This window comes from Engystomops pustulosus, chromosome 9 (genome assembly GCF_040894005.1).
Source record: "Engystomops pustulosus chromosome 9, aEngPut4.maternal, whole genome shotgun sequence".
NCBI classification, from domain to species: Eukaryota; Metazoa; Chordata; class Amphibia; order Anura; family Leptodactylidae; genus Engystomops; species Engystomops pustulosus.
The window spans coordinates 2,800,095-2,823,435 of NC_092419.1; the positions used below are offsets into that span (position 1 = coordinate 2,800,095).

At 46.1% G+C, this 23,341-nt stretch overlaps 2 protein-coding genes across 4 annotated transcripts; both read right to left on the reverse strand.

Annotated features, from left to right (window-relative positions):
- Positions 1 to 44: 44 nt before the first annotated feature.
- LOC140077562 (HAUS augmin-like complex subunit 3) lies at positions 45 to 9,586 on the reverse strand. 3 transcript variants are annotated; one of them, XM_072124827.1, is made up of 6 exons: positions 9,483 to 9,586; positions 6,359 to 6,389; positions 5,376 to 6,272; positions 3,368 to 3,795; positions 1,762 to 1,978; positions 45 to 314 (listed from the first exon to the last, which is right to left on the reverse strand). In XM_072124827.1, exons 2-6 carry the CDS (start codon positions 6,371 to 6,373, stop codon positions 99 to 101), a joined length of 1,773 nt encoding a protein of 590 aa, XP_071980928.1. In that variant the 5' UTR covers positions 6,374 to 6,389; positions 9,483 to 9,586; the 3' UTR covers positions 45 to 98. The 3 variants fall into 3 exon arrangements, with proteins under 3 accessions (XP_071980928.1, XP_071980929.1, XP_071980927.1); XM_072124828.1 differs by having other exon boundaries at positions 6,359 to 6,380; positions 9,482 to 9,574; XM_072124826.1 differs by lacking the exon at positions 9,483 to 9,586 and adding an exon at positions 9,353 to 9,475.
- A 1,819-nt stretch (positions 9,587 to 11,405) lies between these two features.
- LOC140077569 (major histocompatibility complex class I-related gene protein-like) lies at positions 11,406 to 20,110 on the reverse strand. Its single transcript, XM_072124840.1, has 5 exons — positions 19,961 to 20,110; positions 18,824 to 19,081; positions 14,952 to 15,227; positions 12,908 to 13,183; positions 11,406 to 11,868 (listed from the first exon to the last, which is right to left on the reverse strand). The coding sequence occupies exons 1-5, from the start codon at positions 20,022 to 20,024 to the stop codon at positions 11,723 to 11,725; spliced, it is 1,020 nt and encodes a 339-aa protein (XP_071980941.1). The 5' UTR covers positions 20,025 to 20,110; the 3' UTR covers positions 11,406 to 11,722.
- Between the last annotated feature and the right edge of the window lie 3,231 nt (positions 20,111 to 23,341).

Sequence of the window (23,341 nt, forward strand, 5' to 3'; positions counted from 1 at the left end):
TGTTGGACCCCTCAAGCCGACAATTTTAAGCAGAAATAAAACCATTTTTTATGTGAATGCCGAGTTTATTTCAGTACAAAACATAGTGACAAGTCCGTTCATTGAAGATCCTTGACTCTCTGCTCGAGGTCCTCCACCATACTGGCCAGGAGAGCCGGGTCCTTGTAGAAGAGGACGTAGAGCTTCCGCCCCTGAGCCCAGTAGGACGTCTGCAGAAGATTCTTCTTATGCTCCAGCTCCCGTAAAAAGTCCAGAAACCAGTAGTTAAACTGGGAAACGTTGGAAAAGAGCGTCTCTAGGGTCATTGTGAGGTTCTATGGGAGAAAAAAAAAAAACACATGAGAAAAAAAACTCAATGTGGAAACAGAAGCGGCTGAGTCATCACCCATGGAGACAAGATGGACGACTTTATGATTTTGAGACAAATTTTTTTGAAAACAAACATTTTCTTGAAAGCCAAAGATTCTTTCTTTCTTCGCTTCCATGAAAAAGGTTTTCTTGAATGCGTTTCATGGTTTTCCCAGGATTGCAAAATCCCTCCCAGGAAACAGATACAAATAAGGGACTCACTAGGACGCAAGTTGAATGCTAAAAACAGAATAAAGTGATTGAAAACCTTATATTTACCCCAACTGATGGTACACGTTATATGCCAACTCCTACCACAAAAAACAAGCCCTCAGGCACCTCCATGACACGCAGGAAGCAAACCTAGTGCACAGGGGCCTGGTGGACACAACCATCGTGGGAAAGGTCTCTGTGGATCACATGACCCCATCACTGATCGGTGGAATGGCCCGGCTTATGGTTACCGTTACATACTTGGTCTGGATGTCTGGTTAATATATTAAATGTATGGCAAAAATAATTTAAAAAAATTAGGGGTAAGGCCAGGGGTTTAGTGGAAGAGGATCTTATACAACTACTTTAAAAGGTTTGGGGGGAGGTTTCTTTGTAAAAATCAGGTGTACATCAGGATGGTGCCATTAAAAATACAACTCCTCCTAGAGAACACAAGCCCTCATACCATTACTACTATAATAAAAATATATTTCGGAATCTCAGAGGACCAAAACAGCCACATCCTTAAAGGGATGGTCCAGTTTCAGTAAATAAAGTTAATAGATTCAAATATTTAGATAATAGTCCCTTTCCGGAACAATTCCTCAGTTTTTTCTAGATTTCTGCTTTCTGTCATTCACTCTTTACTTCCAGAAGATAGAAAAACAATGTCTGCTGCGACTCTGCTGCACGGCCCGGTACAGGCCACAACACACACAGGCGGATCCATCCATAGTCACTGCCTGCAGAGAAGAGCGCCACCTAGTGCTCACAGCCCATATATTACTCTCGGTTCTCAGAAACTTCATAAAAACTTTCATTATCTTAAGTTTTTATGAAACCCTTTATTATTATGGAATGTGTGTAAAGAGACATTTGTGGAAGTGCGCAGCATTTACCCAACTTTTCAGGAATCAGTAGTCAGCGTGAGAATTACATAGTAACTGCTCCTTGTAGATACATTTGTAACAGATTTGCCCTCTGCAGTCCTAGAGACCTGACTCCCTGCCTCCCCCTCTGTCTTGTTGCTAGTAAGAAGGAATTCAGTTATGATATTAAAGCAGCAGATTAGGAGGAAGGAAGGTAGGTGGGTACGAAGGAAGGTAGGAAGGTAGGAAGGAAGGAAGGTAGGTAGTAAGATAGGTCAGTAGGATCTCCCGTGGCCTCTCTGCATCGCTCTGTACATATACATCCACTGACCGGATCTTGCAGCTGTAGGTTCCGGCTCCCGCGGCACAGGCTTTGGTGCAGCAGCTCACAGTCACGTTCTAGTCTTGCAGTTTGCTCCAGCGGCTCGTGGTAGAGGCCGCTCAGTGCTCGCAGCTCCTGCAGCAGGGAAGCCGCCTGGCGCTGCAACACTTCATACTTTGGGAAGAATTCCTTCTGCTTCGATGGGTGTTCCAGCATGGCCGACAGGCTGAGGGGAACATATAACGGGGAGCAATGAGAATGTTGGTCCCACCCCATTGTCAGATATGTGACCAAAAAATTTAAAGGGATATTCCATAATAGACATAACATTTCTGGGATACACAGATGCTCAGTTGTGGTCGGTCCCCAAGTTCTCCTCTGAAACCTCGATGGTAAAACTTGCAATGTTGCCCATTTTATTATCTGTGACCCAAAGGGGGGGGGGGGGTAGAAAAAAGAATAAATCTGCTTCCTTCATTGCTGTGATGGAACAGTTTTTAGCAATATGTCTGGCCAGATGTTCTATGGGGTCACAGGACCCGCTTTGGCCAACAAGTTTCCTCCTTGGACCACAGGATGTCACTTCCTTTGGTGTCCCTAGGTCTGAGGTGGTCACTCATTGGCTAAAGTGGCTCCCATGTTCACCCAAAACTTCTGGTTGGGCTGAAAACCGGACATATCCGAGCGCTGTGGATGCCGGAGCTAGACCTGGGCAAGTAGGACTCCCCCCTCGACTAACACTTGGGCCAGATTACTGGAAGACCCCTTTAATCTTGTGTGGATTCATTGTGGAGTGACCTCGTTTTATCAGGCGGCAGATCAATAATCCTGATCTATAAGGCTCCCGGCATCTGCCTGAACGATTAAAGAAAAATATGGACTTCATAAGAATCCGAGGACAGGAACCACTTAAAAGCTTCATAATAGAAAACACCCTGAAAGGAACAAAGGGACTAAGTGAAGCGAAAGAGTCATCACTAGAACAATCGGAAGCCGGGTCCTACCTCTCAGCGCTGAGGCTGCGGCTCCTTCTCATGGGACCGGGACCAGGCAGTTTGGAGCCAGAGGAAAATGCTACTTTGCATAATAGGAAATCCACACAATAATAATCAACAATGTGAGAAGAATGTGAGCAGAATATGGATGTAGCCAGAGGAACACGACACCGAGCAGCAACAATACAAGTATCCTACCGGAGAGTCAGGAACATCAGGGAGTGCGAGTAACACAAGTGGACTAGGACTGGCATTACCGGAGCACCTATGGTCCTTGCCTCTACAGAAGAGCCTGGCCAGCCTCAGCCTCCTCTAGCCACAAGTGACCCAACACAGAAGATAAATATAAAGAGGGGACACGATACCTGGATCTCGTTGTCAGGGCAGGTTCTCCTTCCCAAGTCAGGACTTAGAGCCCCCCCCATTGGTGGGACCAGGAGGTTGGTTTGGTTATCAAGGGAGTTTATCATTTTATATAATGGCGGGCATGAACAGCTGGAGCTCAAGGCAACAAATTTCTGGACATGTAAGGGAACAAAGTGATGGACACCAGGGACTTACAAGGAAACAATGCATTAGGACTTGACAAGATACAGTATTTGGCAGACACTCATCCTCACCTGACTGCCGTCTGGTCTTTGCTGTCCATATGTAAAGGGACCAACCACTGGGGGAAAGTCCTTACATCTCTCTGCCCAAGTAACCTTTTTCCAAGCTCATATATTCGGTTTTCCATCTCCACCCTTAGATCTCGAAGTCCTCGTTCGGTTTGGCAATGTTGTCTCATCTCCATGTGTATGCCCAGTTCCACCTGCTGTAGACGTGAGAACTGACTGAGGAGGACTTCTGCCACCAGAGCTTGGTTTTGTTCCACCTGAGATAGTCTATGCTTCTCGGATTGAACCCATCCATGAAGTGCTGGTAAGCATAGTCCAAGAGAAGCTTCACACACCAGGCCGAGAAGTCTCTGCCTTTGTAGGGCTTCTACCTCTAGTTCTAAGAACTGCACCTCTCTTTCCAACATTGGCAGACGCAGAGGGTCCCAAACCTGAGAAGAGATTAAAATGGTCTTTAGGTAGGAGACATATCTTCAATCAAAGGGTTTACCAATAAGCAGAATATAACAAATTACTTTTGTGACACTGGAGGTTGAATTATGGATCTAAGAATCACATTGTATTGGCTTCATGACTGTGATAAAGTGTCTCCAAAACAGCAGATCTTGTGGGGCAATTGTGGTATGTGGGGGCTTCTACAAACAAAAAGTTGTCCAAGGAAGGGTAACTAGCAATACCATCATACAGCCTGGCTCATGTGCATGATCCATCTATGGTGGAGATCCCATCATACAGCCCGGCTCATGTGGGTGACCCATGTATGGTGGAGGTGCCATCATACAGCCCGGCTCATGTGCGTGATCCATCTATGGTGGAGATACCATCATACAGCCCGGCTCATGTGGGTGATCCATCTATGGTGGAGATCCCATCATACAGCCCGGCTCATGTGCGTGATCCATCTATGGTGGAGATCCCATCATACAGCCTGGCTCATGTGCGTGATCCATCTATGGTGGAGGTACCATCATACAGCCCGGCTCATGTTGGTGAACCATCTATGGTGGAGGTACCATCATACAGCCTGGCTCATGTGGGTGATCCATCTATGGTGGAGGTGCCATCATACAGCCTGGCTCATGTGCGTGATCCATCTATGGTGGAGGTACCATCATACAGCCTGGCTCATGTGGGTGACCCATCTATGGTGGAGGTGCCATCATACAGCCCGGCTCATGTGGGTGACCCATCTATGGTGGAGGTGCCATCATACAGCCCGGCTCATGTGCGTGATCCATCTATGGTGGAGGTACCATCATACAGCCCGGCTCATGTGGGTGACCCATCTATGGTGGAGATACCATCATACAGCCCGGCTCATGTGGGTGATCCATCTATGGTGGAGGTACCATCATACAGCCCGGCTCATGTGGGTGATCCATCTATGGTGGAGATACCATCATACAGCCCGGCTCATGTGGGTGACCCATCTATGGTGGAGATACCATCATACAGCCTGGCTCATGTGGGTGACCCATCTATGGTGGAGATACCATCATACAGCCTGGCTCATGTGGGTGATCCATCTATGGTGGAGATACCATCATACAGCCTGGCTCATGTGGGTGACCCATCTATGGTGGAGATACCATCATACAGCCTGGCTCATGTGGGTGATCCATCTATGGTGGAGGTACTACCAGGATGAACTAAGGGAAGATGTTGAAGAGGGGACATCATTGGGAAACCTTGGATTCTGGAACCACATGGATTTTACCATGACATGTACCACCTACCCACAGCAATGTACCCTAATGACAGGTGCGGCTTTTAGAAACAAATTCTGCAAAAAAAATGGTTTAAGGAACATGAAAAAGTTGGAGATGACGGCATGGCTCTAAACTCCCCAGATCTCAAACAAATCAGTAGTCTGTGTGAGGGCCTAGATATGATCCATTGAAGCTCCATCACAAAACTTACAGAACTTCTAGGATGTGCTCGGGATGTCCTGGTGCCAGATGGAGTTAGTGTTAGGCAGATGACTGCTGTTATTTTTAGACCTGCCACTTACCTGCTCCCCAGAACCTCCATCGAGCCAGGCCAGGGCCTCCATGTTCCCATTTAAGGTACCAAGTGCAATGCTCAGCTGCATTCTCTGGGATGCCCACGCTGTCCGCAGTCTCTCACTTTCCTTCCCCATTTCCATCTGGGTTTTCCTTAGTTTTTCCAGGTCCTCTTCTGTCACAGGTAACACTCTTTTGGCATGCTCTTCCACCTGCTCCCAGCACGTGTCTTCCATCCTTAGGTAACCCTCCAAGTCCAGCGAAGAAACAAACAAACTAGATGCCATCTGGGTCGAATGACAACGTCCGAGCTCTTTGACATTTTCTCGAAGGCTCACCAAAGTGGAATTGCATCTCGAGTTCAGAGTACAAAGTTCCTCCTTCACTTGATTCAAGTTTTTTTCTAATTTCTTCTCTATTTTTTCCCAGGAGAGACGGTTATGGAGCAGTGTCAAGCCCAAGGACTCCATCTTGTTACGGGATTGTAGTCGATGTGCTTTAAGGGATCGCAAACCTTGCAGTTCAGCTTCCAGCTCCTCCAAACTCTTCATATCTTCCATCTCCCACTCATCATCATCGCCTTTATCCTTTCCTTTGAGAAGGTTTTGAATTTCTTCCGCTTCCAGAAGTGGCTGCCCAGACTCCAGGAGGACATTGTAGGCGTCCAGCTGCTCACTGCTGAGGACATTGCGCTGATCAATCACCTCACAAAGCCATCCGAGGAAGTGCTGGATTTCTTCATTGCCTTCACAGAGCCAATCAAAATCTTCACCTTTCAGATCTTGGGCCCCGGGGTAACCGATGCGACAAAGCAAGTTTACGAAGTCTGACCCCTGAACGCGCTGAGGTTCCAGAAGAAAGCACATGGAGCGTTGACGAGACAAACTCTTTGTGGACGGTGGGGCCTATAGAGATAGAGACGATAAATCAACCGGAGTCACCGCAAAGTAAGGATGGAGAATAAACCAATAAATGGTCGTCCATTACTCACCAGATGTTTTGCCATCTTATTCTTTCAAGCCCTGAAAGGGAAGAAAAAGATAAGTTACACATCATTCTGGTCCAAAGACAGGAATCTAGTTATATAAATGAGAACAATTAAAATTGTGAAGGAAACCGCAACGTTTCAGACTCCTGAAGGTTATGCAAGGTCACTTAGTGATCCTTCTATAGACACTCCCAGAATGCACGGGTGCGGAGAGTCGCAGGGAGGGATGTAGAGTCGTCCACACAACTTCCGGATATGGCACAACAATAAATCACAGCCCTGAAGCGCTATAAGATCCCTCTCACCAGCCTCAGAGAAACCGAATCTTATCAACCCTGAGAAGCTGCCACCAGTTTTCCCATAATATAAGCCCGGTCCGTAACAGGATTATATATGGTGAGGAACCAAGTCCACACTTTAAAATCCTTCTCCTGCACTTGTGGTGTTAAGGTTTCCCTCAGGTGAAAGACAAAAGTATCAGGGGTGCTGTGATTATATTAGGTGCAGACACACCCCTGCGCACCCCTAGGAGGGCACATAGTACCCCCTACCTGGAGAAGTCATAGCTTCTCAAGGGAAAGTCGTAGGGTCAGGGTTATATAATTTGGAGAGCACCTAACACCTTAGGCCGGCGGCACACGTGGCATTTTGATTCCGTTTTTGGGCCGTTTTTAAGCAGTTCCTTAAAAAAACAACGCATGCACTTTTTTGAAAATGCAGGTTTTTGACCAGTTTACATTAAGATAGTTGGTAAAACCTGCCAAAAACGATAGCATTTTTTAAGTAACTGCTTAAAACAGACCAAAAACGCCATGTGTGGCATCACCCCCTAGGGAGGGACAAAGTGGACATTTGACCATTGAGGTGACCTCTGTGGAAGTCCGGACCGGCCAGTGACCAGAATTCCGACAAAGAGCGCTCCAAAGTAAGAATTATTGTCAGTGGGGAAGGAATTTCCCCCCCCCCCCCAGCATTATGGAACAGGGGCAGATTCTATCCTGAAAGAGGTGAAAATTAAACCATTCCTTAAAAATCGTCAACTAATAGTTTATTAAAAAGTCAACCGCCATTGATGCATTCGTAATTAAGGAATTTACCGTACATTTTAGTAAAAAAAAAAAAATACCAGCAGTAAATATCCTAGACATATAAACATATCCCTGCAGTCTCTATACAGATTCCACACAGGAGCCGTTATCACACAATTCCTTTTACTCTCCGTGATAATAGCGTCTCCTGCACCTCCATCACATCACATGGACATAACACTAGAAGCTTTCTATAGCATGACAGCAAGCAGAGATCTAGGAAACCGTGAGGAATCGATACAGAAAGTAGAATGGAAAATTGTATCACTTTTCATTACAGAGATTTGCATAATTAAATTTCAAATTGCAATTTCAATTGCAAACATTTGCAATTCCAAACGCAACTGTTAACGCATGTGTTAACATTGCATCATCATTAGTTAACATTGTGTGATTACTAGCGTTTTGTAAACACAAGTGTTAACATCAATTTAACAAGGCAAATCTCTCTTCAGCTGTTGCGCCGCGGTTTGAAACGCATGTTAAACGCCACATGTGAATGTAAGTCAACCGGGAGGGGCTAAGCCTAATATGCGTTTTACATTGGATCAACTAACTTTTAAAGAGGCCCCCACCAGTTTCTGCTGGCCGTATACTACCGGAACTCACAGGCTGTATACAGAGGCTGGCTGGTTATATACCTCCGAAAACATTGTTGGAAGGGCCCCCACCACCCTTAATCCGGCCCTTCCTCCTCCCTTCTCTGTCCCTTCACCTTCTCTGTCTATACACACACACACGGATCTGTGCAGTGCAGAGGCCTCAGGGGTTGTGCTTTCCTGGTTTTCATCATTCAGTACAGGGGGCGCCAGTAAAGTAGAGCCCGGTCTGGAGCCCCGCAGAAAAGAAAGTGCCCGTCAGCCATGTGGTGGCCCGGTCCAGCAGTCAGGACCCCGGCAGTGAGGCCGGTGCTGCCATGTCCTGTCCTCATTGCATCAGGGGCACTGATATTATGGGAGGGTTTTTTTGCACAGAATTTTTAATTGCGCCCCCTACAGGCAGAGCAGAGTTAGTGCCATCAGTCATGTGGCTACAAGCAGCGGACTATAGGTGGCGCTAAACTTGTTTTGTACAGCGACTACAAGTCCTTATTCACACTGCGCTGGTGACATAAGAAATGAGACCAAGTAACGGCTCCCGGGATTTCTGCCGCCGATCAGAGGTTCCTACATCATCAACAGTAAAGACAATAAAGACGTAAGGGCCAGTTCACACCTGCGTTTTCGCTGCGATTAATAACAGATCCGTTTTTTTTTCCCCCCCTCATTCATTTCAATGGATTCGCAATTGTGTCCATTATTATCGGTTTCCACGGGTTCCGTTGGGTTGGACCTTCCGTTATGTGAGCAAAGAGTAGGAAAAACGGAAGCCGCCTGATGTCGAGGCTTATAGCGAGATGTAGCGCCCGTTCTGCAGGAGAGGTGGAGGGATGAGCCCCCCCCCATAAAGTCGCCCGGATGTACGTACAGGAAAAGCTGGAGCATCACAGCGACACGTGCACCGCGCTCACCGTACCGTGCCCAGGGGTTCTATGGGGACCTATAGACATCCGAAAATTGTGCTCAGAGGGCCCAAGGTCCATCATAACAGATACATCCACAGTCTCCACCCATCCATCACAGATGGGACCCGCCCCTTTGGCTGCGTTCACACGTTGCGCTTTGTTTGCGTTCACACGTTGCTCTTTGTTTGTGTTAACGCATCACAAGAGCCGAGGAGATTTGCTGTCAACATTGTTTACAAAATGCAAGCGATAAAGCGATGTTAACACTCCAATTGTTAGCACAGGTGTAAACACAATGTTGACAACAATCGTCATTAGGTGAATGTCGTCTCCTCGGCTCTTGTGTCGCTTTGACTGAACCTCCCACCATGTAGCATCAGGTCCGGCACCTGCAGAACCTCTTACCTCTGTATCCGGACGGAATCACAGGATGAGACTTTCAGGCTTTAACTTCTGGCATCAAGAACTTTACACGAAATTTCAGCCGAAAACCATTTGTTATTTTGGACACAAATAATAATATGAGGAACCAAACCTGATCCAATAACAGCTCCTGCACCCCCGGCAGAAGGAACTCCCTGCACCTGATCTCCGGATCCTGAAATGTGGATGCAGGGTGTGGTCACACAGGGGGGAGGGGGAGGTCTCACAGGAGGGGGAGGTCACACAGGGGGGAGGGGGAGGTCACACAGGAGGGGGAGGTCACACAGGGGGGAGGTCACACAGGAGGGGGAGGTCACACAGGGGGGAGGGGGAAGTCACACAGGGGGGAGGGGGAGGTCACACAGAGGGGGAGGTCATAGGGGGGAATCGCACAGGGAGGGGGAGGTCACATGGGGGGTCACACAGGGAGGGGGAGGTCATCCGGGGGAGAGATCACACAGCGGTGGTGTGGTCACACAGGAGGGGGAGGTCACACAGGGGGGGGGGTGACACAGGGGGGGTCACACAGCGGGGAGGGTCACACAGGGGGGGGGTGACACAGGTGGGGGGAGTCACACAGGGGGGGGGGTCACACAGGGGAGGAGGCCTCGGCTCAATCACATATGCATTTTCAGGAAACGGTAACTAGACCCCGGTGCCCCGTTTTTTTAGTGTTAAAACTGATGCGGATGCAAAAACACAATGAAAAAAATGCACCAAAAAGTCACATGTGACATTACCCCGAGGGTGTGTTCACATGTTGCATTGTTGCAACGCATTACAACAGCTGAGGAGAGGTGATTTGCCTAATTACATTACTATTCACATTTGTTAACACGATGTTAACACATGTGTTAACAAAATGCATGCGTTAATTTATCGTTAACACGTGTGTTAACATTGTGTTTACAACGCATGGTGCACTGAGCGCGTTCCACCATGCGCCTAAGCTGCTTCCACTATAAAGATTACAAAAGTGTATAAAAGCATTACAGCGGTTTATGAACACAACGAAGATCTGCTCCGGCACCAGCGCACCCTGAGCCGGAGCACGGTATCTCATGCTTAGAAGCCTTACCCGAAGTGGAAGGTTTCCTTTACAGAAGATAATAAAAATTCTGAAAAATTATAGTATGAAAATGATTTTGCCCCCTATATAATCCGTTGTCCCACCCTAGGAGTATTCATACAGCGCAGGGCCCATGGTGGTCTACGTCAGGGGAGGTCCTCAGTGATGCAGCTCACCCCCCAATTACTGAGGTAAGTCCTGGAGGTGATTAAGCTTCATCGTCAGGTGTCAGGTGCCGTGATCTGCTTTGTTCCCCTTGATTTCGGTGATGTCTCCCTCGATAACACAAAGTTCTTGTTGACTCTTCTCATGGATTTTAGGACACTGGGAATGGACATTATTGTAGTAGTTACATCTGCGACTTATAGCCCTGGCCAGGAAAATATAGAGAGAGAACCTATGGATGCAGGGTCCAATCTACAGACCATTGTATGGATAGAATTTTTTATCTTTTCACTTTTTTGCATTTTTCACTACCTACAAAATTATACAATGACTTTGGCAGTAAAGACAAAACTTTCAAATATCCAGCGGCGCGTTCTCTGCGGTGGATTCGGGTCACCCAGCGATGCACTAAGGCACTTCCTCCGACCTCCACCAGGTGTCACTGCTGCGCTGAAGTTCCCCAAGGTCTGCACGATCCATTGCTGGGTGAAGGTAAGTGCGTGTCCAGCGACAGTTTTTTTTTTTTCAAATGCGGTGGTTTTTCCGAATCCGTCGGGTTTTCGTTTGGCCACGCCCCCCCATTTCCGTCGCGTGCATGCCGGCGCTGATGTGCCACAATCCGATCACGTGCGCCAAAAACCTGGGGAAATTCAGGGAAAATCGGTACAAATCGGAAATATTCGGGTAACACGTCGGGAATATGCGAATCAGGCCCTTAGTAAATGACCCCCATTGAGTTCTATGGGACACCCCCAAAATATTTTCTACATAAACTAATAATATGAGCAAGAATCTTCGGTTTAATCATCTTTTATTGAAAAAAATTGTAATAAAAACAAAAACGAGTAAGAAAGACATCAGGAACCCGAGATCTAGAAGAGAATGGTCATAGTTTAGTGAAAGGGCTCAGCAGTCTTACCCCCTGTGGGTCTCAGTAACCAGAACCCCAGCTTTATAACTGTTTCATATGCTGTAGGTGAATCCAACGTCTGAGGCGAGAAGCTCAGCTCTCCCGGCTGGTGATGGCTGCTCATGGCCTCTCATCAATCAGCATCTTCTCAGTAGAGTTTGGAGGGTGTACATTGGGTTTAGTAGATTTACCCCATGTATTGCAGATATCATTGTCTTCTGCTTTGTGAGAAGGACACCAAACCACACACGATGATCACCACAGCGAGGACAATGGCCAGGCAGACGGCGATCACAGCCCCCATAGACGGATTAGAGGGGGAGCTGCTTGGACTTTCAGGATCACCAGAAATCCCTGAAGAGGAACAGAACAAAGTGTTTTAGAGGAAATAAGACAAAGACTTAGTCCATGTGAATGTTGTACAATGTGCCCCGAAAACCCACAGTAACCTCTACTATCCACATCTGGGGTCCCTTCTCACCCCTCAATGAATTACAGAGACCATTGCATATCCCCCTCTCTATGACGCCCCGAGCAGGACACAAGATGGGAGACCTAGAATCATCCGTAACAATCCCCGGAGGACAATCATCTAGATAAGAAACATGGAGCACAGTCTACAATTCCGGCAGCTTAGAAGGATGAAAGGAACAGGAACTCCCCAATAAATGACTGGAGGTGATGGTGTCCAGACAATGGAAGTGATAGGGCAGCGATGGCAAACCCCCCTCATTTATCGCGAGGTGCCAACCAAATATTAAAGCAGTAACTTATTGTTCCTTTTTCTTCAACACAGTTCAATCATACTGACCTCCTGAGGACACCAACACAGTAGAAAGAAGGAGGGAAAATTTGCATAATTATAGCTTCTTTCCATCGTCCCCGTGTACACAGAGAATCATGGGGCCAGCAGGAGGTCCTCCAAAGATAATTTGGCCCTGTCCACACATTCCCCTCTTCCTACAGTCCCAAGTAGCCGAGTAACTATCCCTGAAAGCAGTATCTTTTAAGTTGCTAGGAACTGCAGGAAAATTCTTTGAGTCCTGTCTGGTGTGCTGGGGAGATGGCCCGGGTGCCCACAGAAAGAGCTTGGAGTGCCACCTCTGACACCCGTGCCATAGGTTTGCCGCCACTGTCACAGGGGATGGAGATAATATGGGAAGAGTCCCCAGAAATAGACAATAACTGAACCGGACTAGATTTTGCTCGAGATTTGTCTCTAAATGTTGATCCTAACACCAAACACACAAGGTTCTCCTGAGGATCGTCCTAATCTACAACCCGGCCCCTAATAACAGGACAGAACTAGGACCCGGAGAGCGGAAAACTGAACTGAGCAGCTGGAGAGACGTTTACAGAGAGACTGCACACTGTGAGATGTTGGCCGACTTACTGATCTGGTGGGTGACGTTGTCCCTCATACTGCTGTGCCCCACCTTACAGCTATAAGTGTCACCAGCTCCAGAGGTCACATTGAGGGATGAAGAGGTCAGATACGTGATATCAGGGAGGGGCAGGGTCACCCTCTCCATCATCTCCTCCGGGATCTCTTCTCCGTTCTTGTACCACATCATGAAGATGTCCTTGGGGTAATGTCCATAGGCTCGGCATGAGAGGCGAAGCCCAACATCGTCCATAGGAATCTGTGTCACCCGTATTACTGGCTCCTCTGTAACAAGACATGGACTCTGCTATTAGGACGTGCACCCTGGATGGAGAATAACTCAAGATGGGCGCATTCTTTGAGACAAAGTAAGAAAAAAAGCAAATGTAAAAACTGTGATCCTATCCACCACTTTACCCAATACCACACATATTGGGGCTCATTTACTAAGGGTCCATGGACCACGATTCCGTCGAGTTTTCCGAATATTTCCATTTTGTGCTGAATTGCCCCAGGTTTTTGGTGCGCGCAATCGGATTTTGGCGCATCGGCGCTGGCTTGCATGCAACAGAAATCAGTGGGCGTGGCCGTTAGACAACCCGACGGATTCGGACGAACCGCGGAATTGAAAAACGGAATTGTGTCGCAACATCAGCACTTACATGCACCAGGAAGAAGAAGGTGAACTCCGGTGGACCTCAGGGGGGAAGGAAATTGGATGCACGACCATAGTGAATCGCGGCAGCTCCGAATCCTCGTTGGACAACGCACCGCGGGATCGTGACTGGACCGGGTAAGTAAATCTGCCCCATTGTGTAAATGATTGACTATGTCATTTGCTAATATCTTAGCAGCAGTTTCCACCCTTATCTGTAACGCTGCTATTTGGAGACAGACAATAAGAGAGAAAACTAGACAGACATGGACAATGAGCCCTACCCAGCTGTCCCTACCTACTTGCTTATTCTACCCTAGACGGTAGGTGATAACTGGTCGACGTTCATTTCCTGCACCAAAGCAAAAACACAGAGACAACAACAGGACAAACAAAGAATATTGGTCAATGCAATACAGAATAAAGAGTAAAACTGGTGGTTAGGAGACAAGCAAGGATCAGAAGATGAAAAACATGGAAGTTCAGAAAATGTTAGCAGGGTTATAGCACCAGCAGACAATCTTCCTCTGATATCAGAGTCCTGCTCCATAAAGTGGATGGACCGGGCCCCTGACATCCAGACAAATGAGACCATGAGAGGAGGAATGTGATTGGAGAAGACATCTGTCCATCATAGATAGATTAACCATCTGCAGTCCAGGACAGGGGACAGACAGGTGTGGAAATCAATTAGTGCAGTCACACAAGTGCTGGACAAAATACAAGCTATATACTAAATCACAATCTGCTGTACTTTTTATATTTCAAGGAAACTTACCAGCACCGGTGACTCTGTAGCGGGGTAGTCCTTTTAGGACTAATCCTTTATTGCCCCAAATCTTTCAGAATGTTTAATGGCCCTTATATGCAAATTTACTAAGGAGGCTACTGGGGGGGAGGAGCCGGAGTTACACAATGCAGATACTACACGCCCCAGTAGCCTCTTCCAATCCGCCTACCGATACATCTTCAGCTCCACTTGTCCGTGGAGATTGGTTCAGCGCATGCAGCTACGCGGTCTCGGCACCACAGCCAGAGCTACTGCGTGATTGCAAAACCCGGCTCCGCGGATGAGTGCGGACAGCTCCTTGTACCTGCACGCTGAAAATGTATCCGTAGGCGGATCGGAAGAGGCTAGTGGGGCGTGTAGTATCCGCGTTGTGTAGCCTCAGCTCCGGCTGCTCCACGCCCCAGTAGCCTCTTTAGTAAATTTGCATAAAAGGGCCATTAAAAATTCTAGAAGATTTGGGGCAGTAAAGGATTAGCCCTAATAAGGTCTATAATGCTACAGATTAGAGGGACCTCCCACCGGATCCACTTTGATAGGTCGATCGGTGGTTGTAGGTTTCCTTTACCCACAATGCACCTGCTCCTCCCCTGCAGTATTTCCGGCCTCACCTCTCCTATTGAAGGTGCATTTTCCCAGTTCCAGCAGCTCGGTGATGTGTGGAAGACAAGTGTTCACCAAAACATGATGGATGTTCTGTAATACAGTCTTATTCGAGTTAAAACTCCTCGCTAACTCCTCGGCGCCCGGTGTCTCCGCTGTGAAGTGCGCGGCCTCCATGTTCATAGACATGAAGGGTTTCCCATCATAGTGGTAACTGAGCGTGGCCTGGACGGTGCCGTTATCATAGAGGGCGCATCCTTCAATAATCTGCAGGACGTGAAATCCTTCAATCGGGGGAAAAAATGCAGAATATTAATCTGGGCATTAACCCTTTCTCAACTGCCAAAACTGCCTTGTATTGTGTGACACTCCCAGTGGAAGCCCCAAAATGACTGCAACTTACAGGACCTGATTGTTTAGGGACCTGATGAGGGCACCCAGAATGGAAACAGCCATTTATTACCTTCAATATGTAGAAGGGTCCCATCCATTACCCCTCCGATATTAACAGCAGGAAAATAAAGGGACGGAAGCTGTGGCACCGGCCAAACGCAGGTCTGGACATCACTAAACTGAAAGATTTATGCAAATATTCCTCGTAGTCACCAAAACTTACCATTTATATATGAACTAAAGACTGACGAGGAGATCCTAAGGATAACTCATCATTATTAGCTCATTCAATCACTGACGAGGAGATCCCAAGGATAACTCATCATTATCAGCTCATCCAATCACTGACGAGGAGATCCTAAGGATAACTCATTATTATTAGCTCATCCAATCACTGACGAGGAGATCCTAAGGATAACTCATTATTATTAACTCATCCAATCACTGACGAGGAGATCCCAAGGGTAACTCATCATTATTAACTCATCCAATCACTGACGAGGAGATCCCAAGGATAACTCATCATTATTAGCTCATCCAATCACTGACGAGGAGATCCCAAGGATAACTCATCATTATCAGCTCATCCAATCACTGACGAGGAGATCCTAAGGATAACTCATCATTATTAGCTCATCCAATCACTGATGGGGATATCCCAAGGATAACTCATCATTATTAGCTCATCCAATCACTGACGAGGAGATCCCAAGGATAACTCATCATTATTAGCTCATCCAATCACTGACGAGGAGATCCTAAGGATAACTCATCATTATCAGCTCATCCAATCACTGACGAGGAGATCCCAAGGATAACTCATCATTATCAGCTCATCCAATCACTGACGAGGAGATCCTAAGGATAACTCATCATTATTAGCTCATCCAATCACTGACGAGGAGATCCTAAGGATAACTCATCATTATTAACTCATCCAATCACTAACGAGGAGATCCTAAGGATAACTCATCATTATCAGCTCATCCAATCACTGACGAGGAGATCCTAAGGATAACTCATCATTATTAGCTCATCCAATCACTGACGAGGAGATCCTAAGGATAACTCATCATTATTAACTCATCCAATCACTAACGAGGAGATCCTAAGGATAACTCATTATTATTAACTCATCCAATCACTGACGAGGAGATCCTAAGGATAACTCATCATTATTAGCTCATCCAATCACTGACGAGGAGATCCTAAGGATAACTCATCATTATTAGCTCATTCAATCACTGACGAGGAGATCCCAAGGATAACTCATCATTATCAGCTCATCCAATCACTGACGAGGAGATCCTAAGGATAACTCATTATTATTAGCTCATCCAATCACTGACGAGGAGATCCTAAGGATAACTCATTATTATTAACTCATCCAATCACTGACGAGGAGATCCCAAGGGTAACTCATCATTATTAACTCATCCAATCACTGACGAGGAGATCCCAAGGATAACTCATCATTATTAGCTCATCCAATCACTGACGAGGAGATCCCAAGGATAACTCATCATTATCAGCTCATCCAATCACTGACGAGGAGATCCTAAGGATAACTCATCATTATTAGCTCATCCAATCACTGATGGGGATATCCTAAGGATAACTCATCATTATTAGCTCATCCAATCACTGACGAGGAGATCCCAAGGATAACTCATCATTATTAGCTCATCCAATCACTGACGAGGAGATCCTAAGGATAACTCATCATTATCAGCTCATCCAATCACTGACGAGGAGATCCCAAGGATAACTCATCATTATCAGCTCATCCAATCACTGACGAGGAGATCCTAAGGATAACTCATCATTATTAGCTCATCCAATCACTGACGAGGAGATCCTAAGGATAACTCATCATTATTAACTCATCCAATCACTAACGAGGAGATCCTAAGGATAACTCATCATTATCAGCTCATCCAATCACTGACGAGGAGATCCTAAGGATAACTCATCATTATTAGCTCATCCAATCACTGACGAGGAGATCCTAAGGATAACTCATCATTATTAACTCATCCAATCACTAACGAGGAGATCCTAAGGATAACTCATTATTATTAACTCATCCAATCACTGACGAGGAGATCCTAAGGATAACTCATCATTATTAGCTCATCCAATCACTGACGAGGAGATCCTAAGGATAACTCATCATTATTAACTCATCCAATCACTGACAAGGAGATCCTAAGGATAACTCATTATTATTAACTCATCCAATCACTGACGAGGAGATCCTAAGGATAACTCATCATTATCAGCTCATCCAATCACTGACGAGGAGATCCTAAGGATAACTCATCATTATTAGCTCATCCAATCACTGACGAGGATATCCTAAGGATAACTCATCATTATCAGCTCATCCAATCACTAACGAGGAGATCCTAAGGGTAACTCATCATTATTAGCTCATCCAATCACTGACGAGGAGATCCTAAGGGTAACTCATCATTATTAACTCATCCAATCACTGACGAGGAGATCCCAAGGATAACTCATCATTATCAGCTCATCCAATCACTGACGAGGAGATCCCAAGGATAACTCATCATTATCAGCTCATCCAATCACTGACGAGGAGATCCTAAGGATAACTCATCATTATTAACTCATCCAATCACTAACGAGGAGATCCTAAGGATAACTCATCATTATCAGCTCATCCAATCACTGACGAGGAGATCCTAAGGATAACTCATCATTATTAGCTCATCCAATCACTGACGAGGAGATCCTAAGGATAACTCATCATTATTAACTCATCCAATCACTAACGAGGAGATCCTAAGGATAACTCATTATTATTAACTCATCCAATCACTGACGAGGAGATCCTAAGGATAACTCATCATTATTAGCTCATCCAATCACTGACGAGGAGATCCTAAGGATAACTCATCATTATTAACTCATCCAATCACTGACAAGGAGATCCTAAGGATAACTCATTATTATTAACTCATCCAATCACTGACGAGGAGATCCTAAGGATAACTCATCATTATCAGCTCATCCAATCACTGACGAGGAGATCCTAAGGATAACTCATCATTATTAGCTCATCCAATCACTGACGAGGATATCCTAAGGATAACTCATCATTATCAGCTCATCCAATCACTAACGAGGAGATCCTAAGGGTAACTCATCATTATTAGCTCATCCAATCACTGACGAGGAGATCCTAAGGGTAACTCATCATTATTAACTCATCCAATCACTGACGAGGAGATCCCAAGGATAACTCATCATTATCAGCTCATCCAATCACTGACGAGGAGATCCCAAGGATAACTCATCCCAGAAAATGTCTTAAAGCAACACTTAAAAAATGTATATAAGTTAGTTGCATCTCCTGTGACCACAATGGAGTTCACAGATTATTTTCTTGATCCATGGAGTATTTTGTTTGGTGCGGTTGTGCACTAAGTGTATTCTGTATAATGTGTCGTGTGTTACTTACCTCGTGTATGTCCCACAGCCTCGGAGATGAGTCTTAGAAGGTTTTCATCGGAGTTTTGAATCGATAAATAACTTAAACTCGCATCCAACAAAGAGGAAAATGGACTTTGGAACCAGGGAACTCTACGCTCCACCACCTCCTGGTCGCTGTCATATCGCAGGAGTGTGATGTCATCCAGGGTCCTTGTAGTCGTGTATAGCGGGAGGTCATGCGTCCGCTCACTGGTCACAGTCACATAGAAATAGTGAGTGTGGAGACCTGCGTGATACATACAGGGGGGTAGTTACACCCAGATCACATCATGTCATTATAGCGCTCATAAATTATACGCAGGACGATACGGTGCCTGGTGGTGCCCTATAACGTGCCTGGTGGTGCCCTATAACGTGCCTGGTGGTGCCCTATAACTAGAATCTGGTCCTTCAGGTTTACATTCTGAATTCTTCACATACTGATGGTATCTTCATTCACAGGACGAGGGATACTTCCTGATGATTCTTGTGTAGCTTGCGGGTTGGTGATCTCGTGCAGCCCCCATAGAGGGGAGTTACTGCATTACTGCTTCATAGGGAGGACTCCAGGGGCTTTCCGTCCCTTGTTCTCCTGATTGCTGAGGATCCTAATGAAGGTCCAAATGGTTGGATCTGAGCCATCTGTATATAAATGTCTTTAGGATGACCCCCCCTACATTGAGGCTTTTCCATCTGAAGCGTGATACCTGATGAAGGTTTCTCTAATGATAATTATAGAGTAACAGAAGGTTCTCCAAACCTGGAAACAAACCCCAGTACCCAACTCTGACTCCTGGTACCAGGTGGGTCCTCCTGTCTCTGGCACTGACAGCTTGACTAGAAGTCCGTACTACGATCTGCCGCCTCTCTCAGGGGTCCGTAATCTGCGCCTCATGGCAGAAGGAAACAACTTACACTCACAAGATCCCAACTAATATACTACAAAATGCTGGAAAGATAAAGCAGAACTTCAACGCTCCAAGTGTCTGAGCACAATGAGACTAACCACTATGTACAGTAACAATGTAACAATGCAATAATATAACAATGTAGCAACAAAACAATGTAATAACATAACAAAGTAGTAACATAACAATGTAGTAACATAACAATGTAGCAACATTACCTGCAAAGGTGAAGCCCACAGATAGCGTCAGGAGGAGAACCTCGGGTAAGACGTATCTGCTCATCCTGCCGCTCCTCGTCTTATGATTCTTGGCTACAGACTGGCACGGCTTATACTCTTACTCCATATGTCACAGGTGCCCTGAGGTGTGTCTCCACCTGACCAGAAAAAGTCCCTTCTAAAATATAAAAATAATATCTATAATTCCCACAAGATGAATCGTTGAGCTGACGACTTGCTCTGCAGATTAAGAAGCTTCTATTGAAACTCCATGTAGCAGAAATAATAAGACAGAAATATTCGGATTCCACTGATGAGCAATAGACTCCTCCTCCTGAGGGGGGACCCTGGGCACAATTTTGACTCCCAAAATACGAAATAAGCCCCTGGATGACCAGAAGATGCAATTGCAGCGGCAGATGTGATAACAGCGTCTGTCTGGACGCACAGACACTTAGCTCTGGCTCCATGTCCTGACCTATGGGCAGCCAATGTCACTGGAGAGATGGCCAATCACACCACAGGACGATGAAATATAGATTTGTATTCCAGGATTTTAGCTTCTCCCAGACCATTGGGAGCACGTCCTCACACTGCTGTGCTATTGGCTCTGCTGTGGAAAACTGCTGAAGAATCCACCCCGAGGCGTCCTACAGCTTTCACTCAGAGCAGAGAGGAAGGGCTGTGGTTGCCATCCAGAATTTCACTCCATACACCAAACATGGACAGCGACTTATTCAGACAACACAACAAGAGAGAGAGAAGAGCAAGTGCTCATGGGATTGTCAATGGGATGGAAGAAGCCCACGTAGGAACGCTTTAAAGCCATTCAATGCTCCTGTGCACTGTAGACAGAGGTAAGGAAGGTTCTAGTATTTCACTTTTTCCAGAAATATATTTGCCCTAATTGCTAAACCAATGCAATCGCATTGACCGCCATGGACTGGACCCAGGCCAATCATTCTCCATACAGAGGAGAAGGGATAAGACCCTTCCACACACTGTAGACTATGAACACATATTGGCACAAGGTGTTGGATTTTTTCGAATTCATCATATAAAAATTAAAAGCATCTAAGATCGATTCTAGGCCCCCAAAATATAGGACTCTACAACCCACCTGCCGGGTAATATCAGCTCCAGGATCTCATCAATGGTTAATACTGGAGATACTTCCTTGTTTATTGTTCTGTTTTTGCCTTTGGTGGAGCAGGTCCAATGGAGAGTATGGACTGCCAGGGCGCTGTGCCACGAGGAAGAGGAGAAACACTTTACTTGTTTACAACCCAATCTCAAAGGCAAAGGAAAACCCCATGGCAGGAGAACATTGCGCTCCATAGAACGGTTATATTCTCCGATTGCCTTGGGAGGAGTTTAATGGGTCAAAACAAACCACAACTCAGCGCCAACAGCAGCCGAGCCTTTGTGGTCACGCGCCGTCACCTTCAGGTTTTCCCAAAGATTTGCCTGATGACCGGTCAGTAGTAAATTAGTGGAATGAAGAGAAGGTAACAACCTCCTTGTCGATTGATGGAGGAAATAAACAGCCCATGGACCAAACTCAATCAGTGATAGGTCCATCGCCCAGGTCCTACATGTATCTTGGTGTCATAATCAGTGATAGGTCCACCACCCAGGTCCTACATGTATCTCAGTCTCATAATCAGTGATAGGTCCATCGCCCAGGTCCTACATGTATCTCAGTCTCATAATCAGTGATAGGTCCATCGCCCAGGTCCAACATGTATCTCAGTCTCATAATCAGTGATAGGTCCATCGCCCAGGTCCTACATGTATCTCAGTGTCCTAATCAATGATAGGTCCATCGCCCAGGTCCTACTTGTATCTCAGTCTCATAATCAGTGATAGGTCCATCGCCCAGGTCCTACATGTATCTCAGTGTCATAATCAGTGATAGGTCCATCGCCCAGGTCCTACATGTATCTCAGTGTCCTAATCAATGATAGGTCCATCGCCCAGGTCCTACTTGTATCTCAGTCTCATAATCAGTGATAGGTCCATCGCCCAGGTCCTACATGTATCTCAGTGTCATAATCAGTGATAGGTCCACCGCCCAGGTCCTACATGTATCTCAGTGTCATAATCAATGATGGGTCCACCGCCCAGGTCCTACATGTATCTCAGTGTCATAATCAGTGATAGGTCCACCGCCCAGGTCCTACATGTATCTCAGTGTCATAATCAATGATAGGTCCACCGCCCAGGTCCTACATGTATCTCAGTGTCATAATCAGTGATAGGTCCACCGCCCAGGTCCTACATGTATCTCAGTGTCATAATCAGTGATAGGTCCATCGCCCAGGTCCTACATGTATCTCAATGTCATAATCGATGATTCGTTGGAATGGACGGCGAACAGAGACCTGACACTCAAAAATGCTTCTTCTAGAATGAACTTTCTGAGGAGACTCGAGTCATTCAACATCTCTAACCAAATCCACCATAATCCACCCGTCCCCAGCCGTATTGTACTCTACATGCCGGAGCTTTGTACCTTACAATATGATCCTCAGGGATCAATAAAGCTTTATTATATTGTATTGTAACAGTGTAGACCCCACTAAAACATAGACTTTGTATAAATATGGTGTAAAGAGCCCCAGCGGTCATCACCGGGCCTCACCCTCCATATTGTCCATCAGTTGAATGTTCTTCTCACTTTGTCCGGCTGAGGAGAAGACCTGGAGGTCCATGAAGTCTACTCCCTGGGAATCATCGACAGTCCTCTAACCTGGAGCTTCAGGAAACCCAAATTTGTCTACAGTATTTTTACTAAACTTTTTGGATTTAGTGGGGCAAAATTTTGATGGAATTTCTTTAATATTGGAGGGATCGGAGGAGGGATCGGAATCAGATTACATTTTGTTAAGTTTGGATGTTACGTTATTACGGACAGATCAAAAATCATCGACCAAGAGATCAGGATCTCAGCAAAAGTTATTTTTCAGGGAAAATTTGTGCAATAACCAAAATAAGTAGATTATAAAATAAAGATAAATACTTAAAGGGAATCCGTCAGCACAATTCACCTGAACCCCAATGTCACTGGGGCTGTGCCCGCACAAGACGACTGCACCCTTGTTTTTACTTTTCATTGGCTCCTTCTGTGCCAAACTTATCACAGTTTTTAAAGTGAATATGCAAATGAGGCTGAAGTCCTGGGAAACCCTTGGGGGTCAGGGAGGGGGAGGGGGGGGGACTAAGTGTAGTTACCCTGCCCCTGCTGGAGGCTCCCACGTTAGGCCAATACTTCCAGTCCTCAGCCCCTGCACCAGGGAAATGTGAGGGGGCAGTAGTAGTGATGTCAGTGGGAGTCATGTGCAATGGTCCCTGTAGACCTTGGATTTGCTGAGGCAGGTC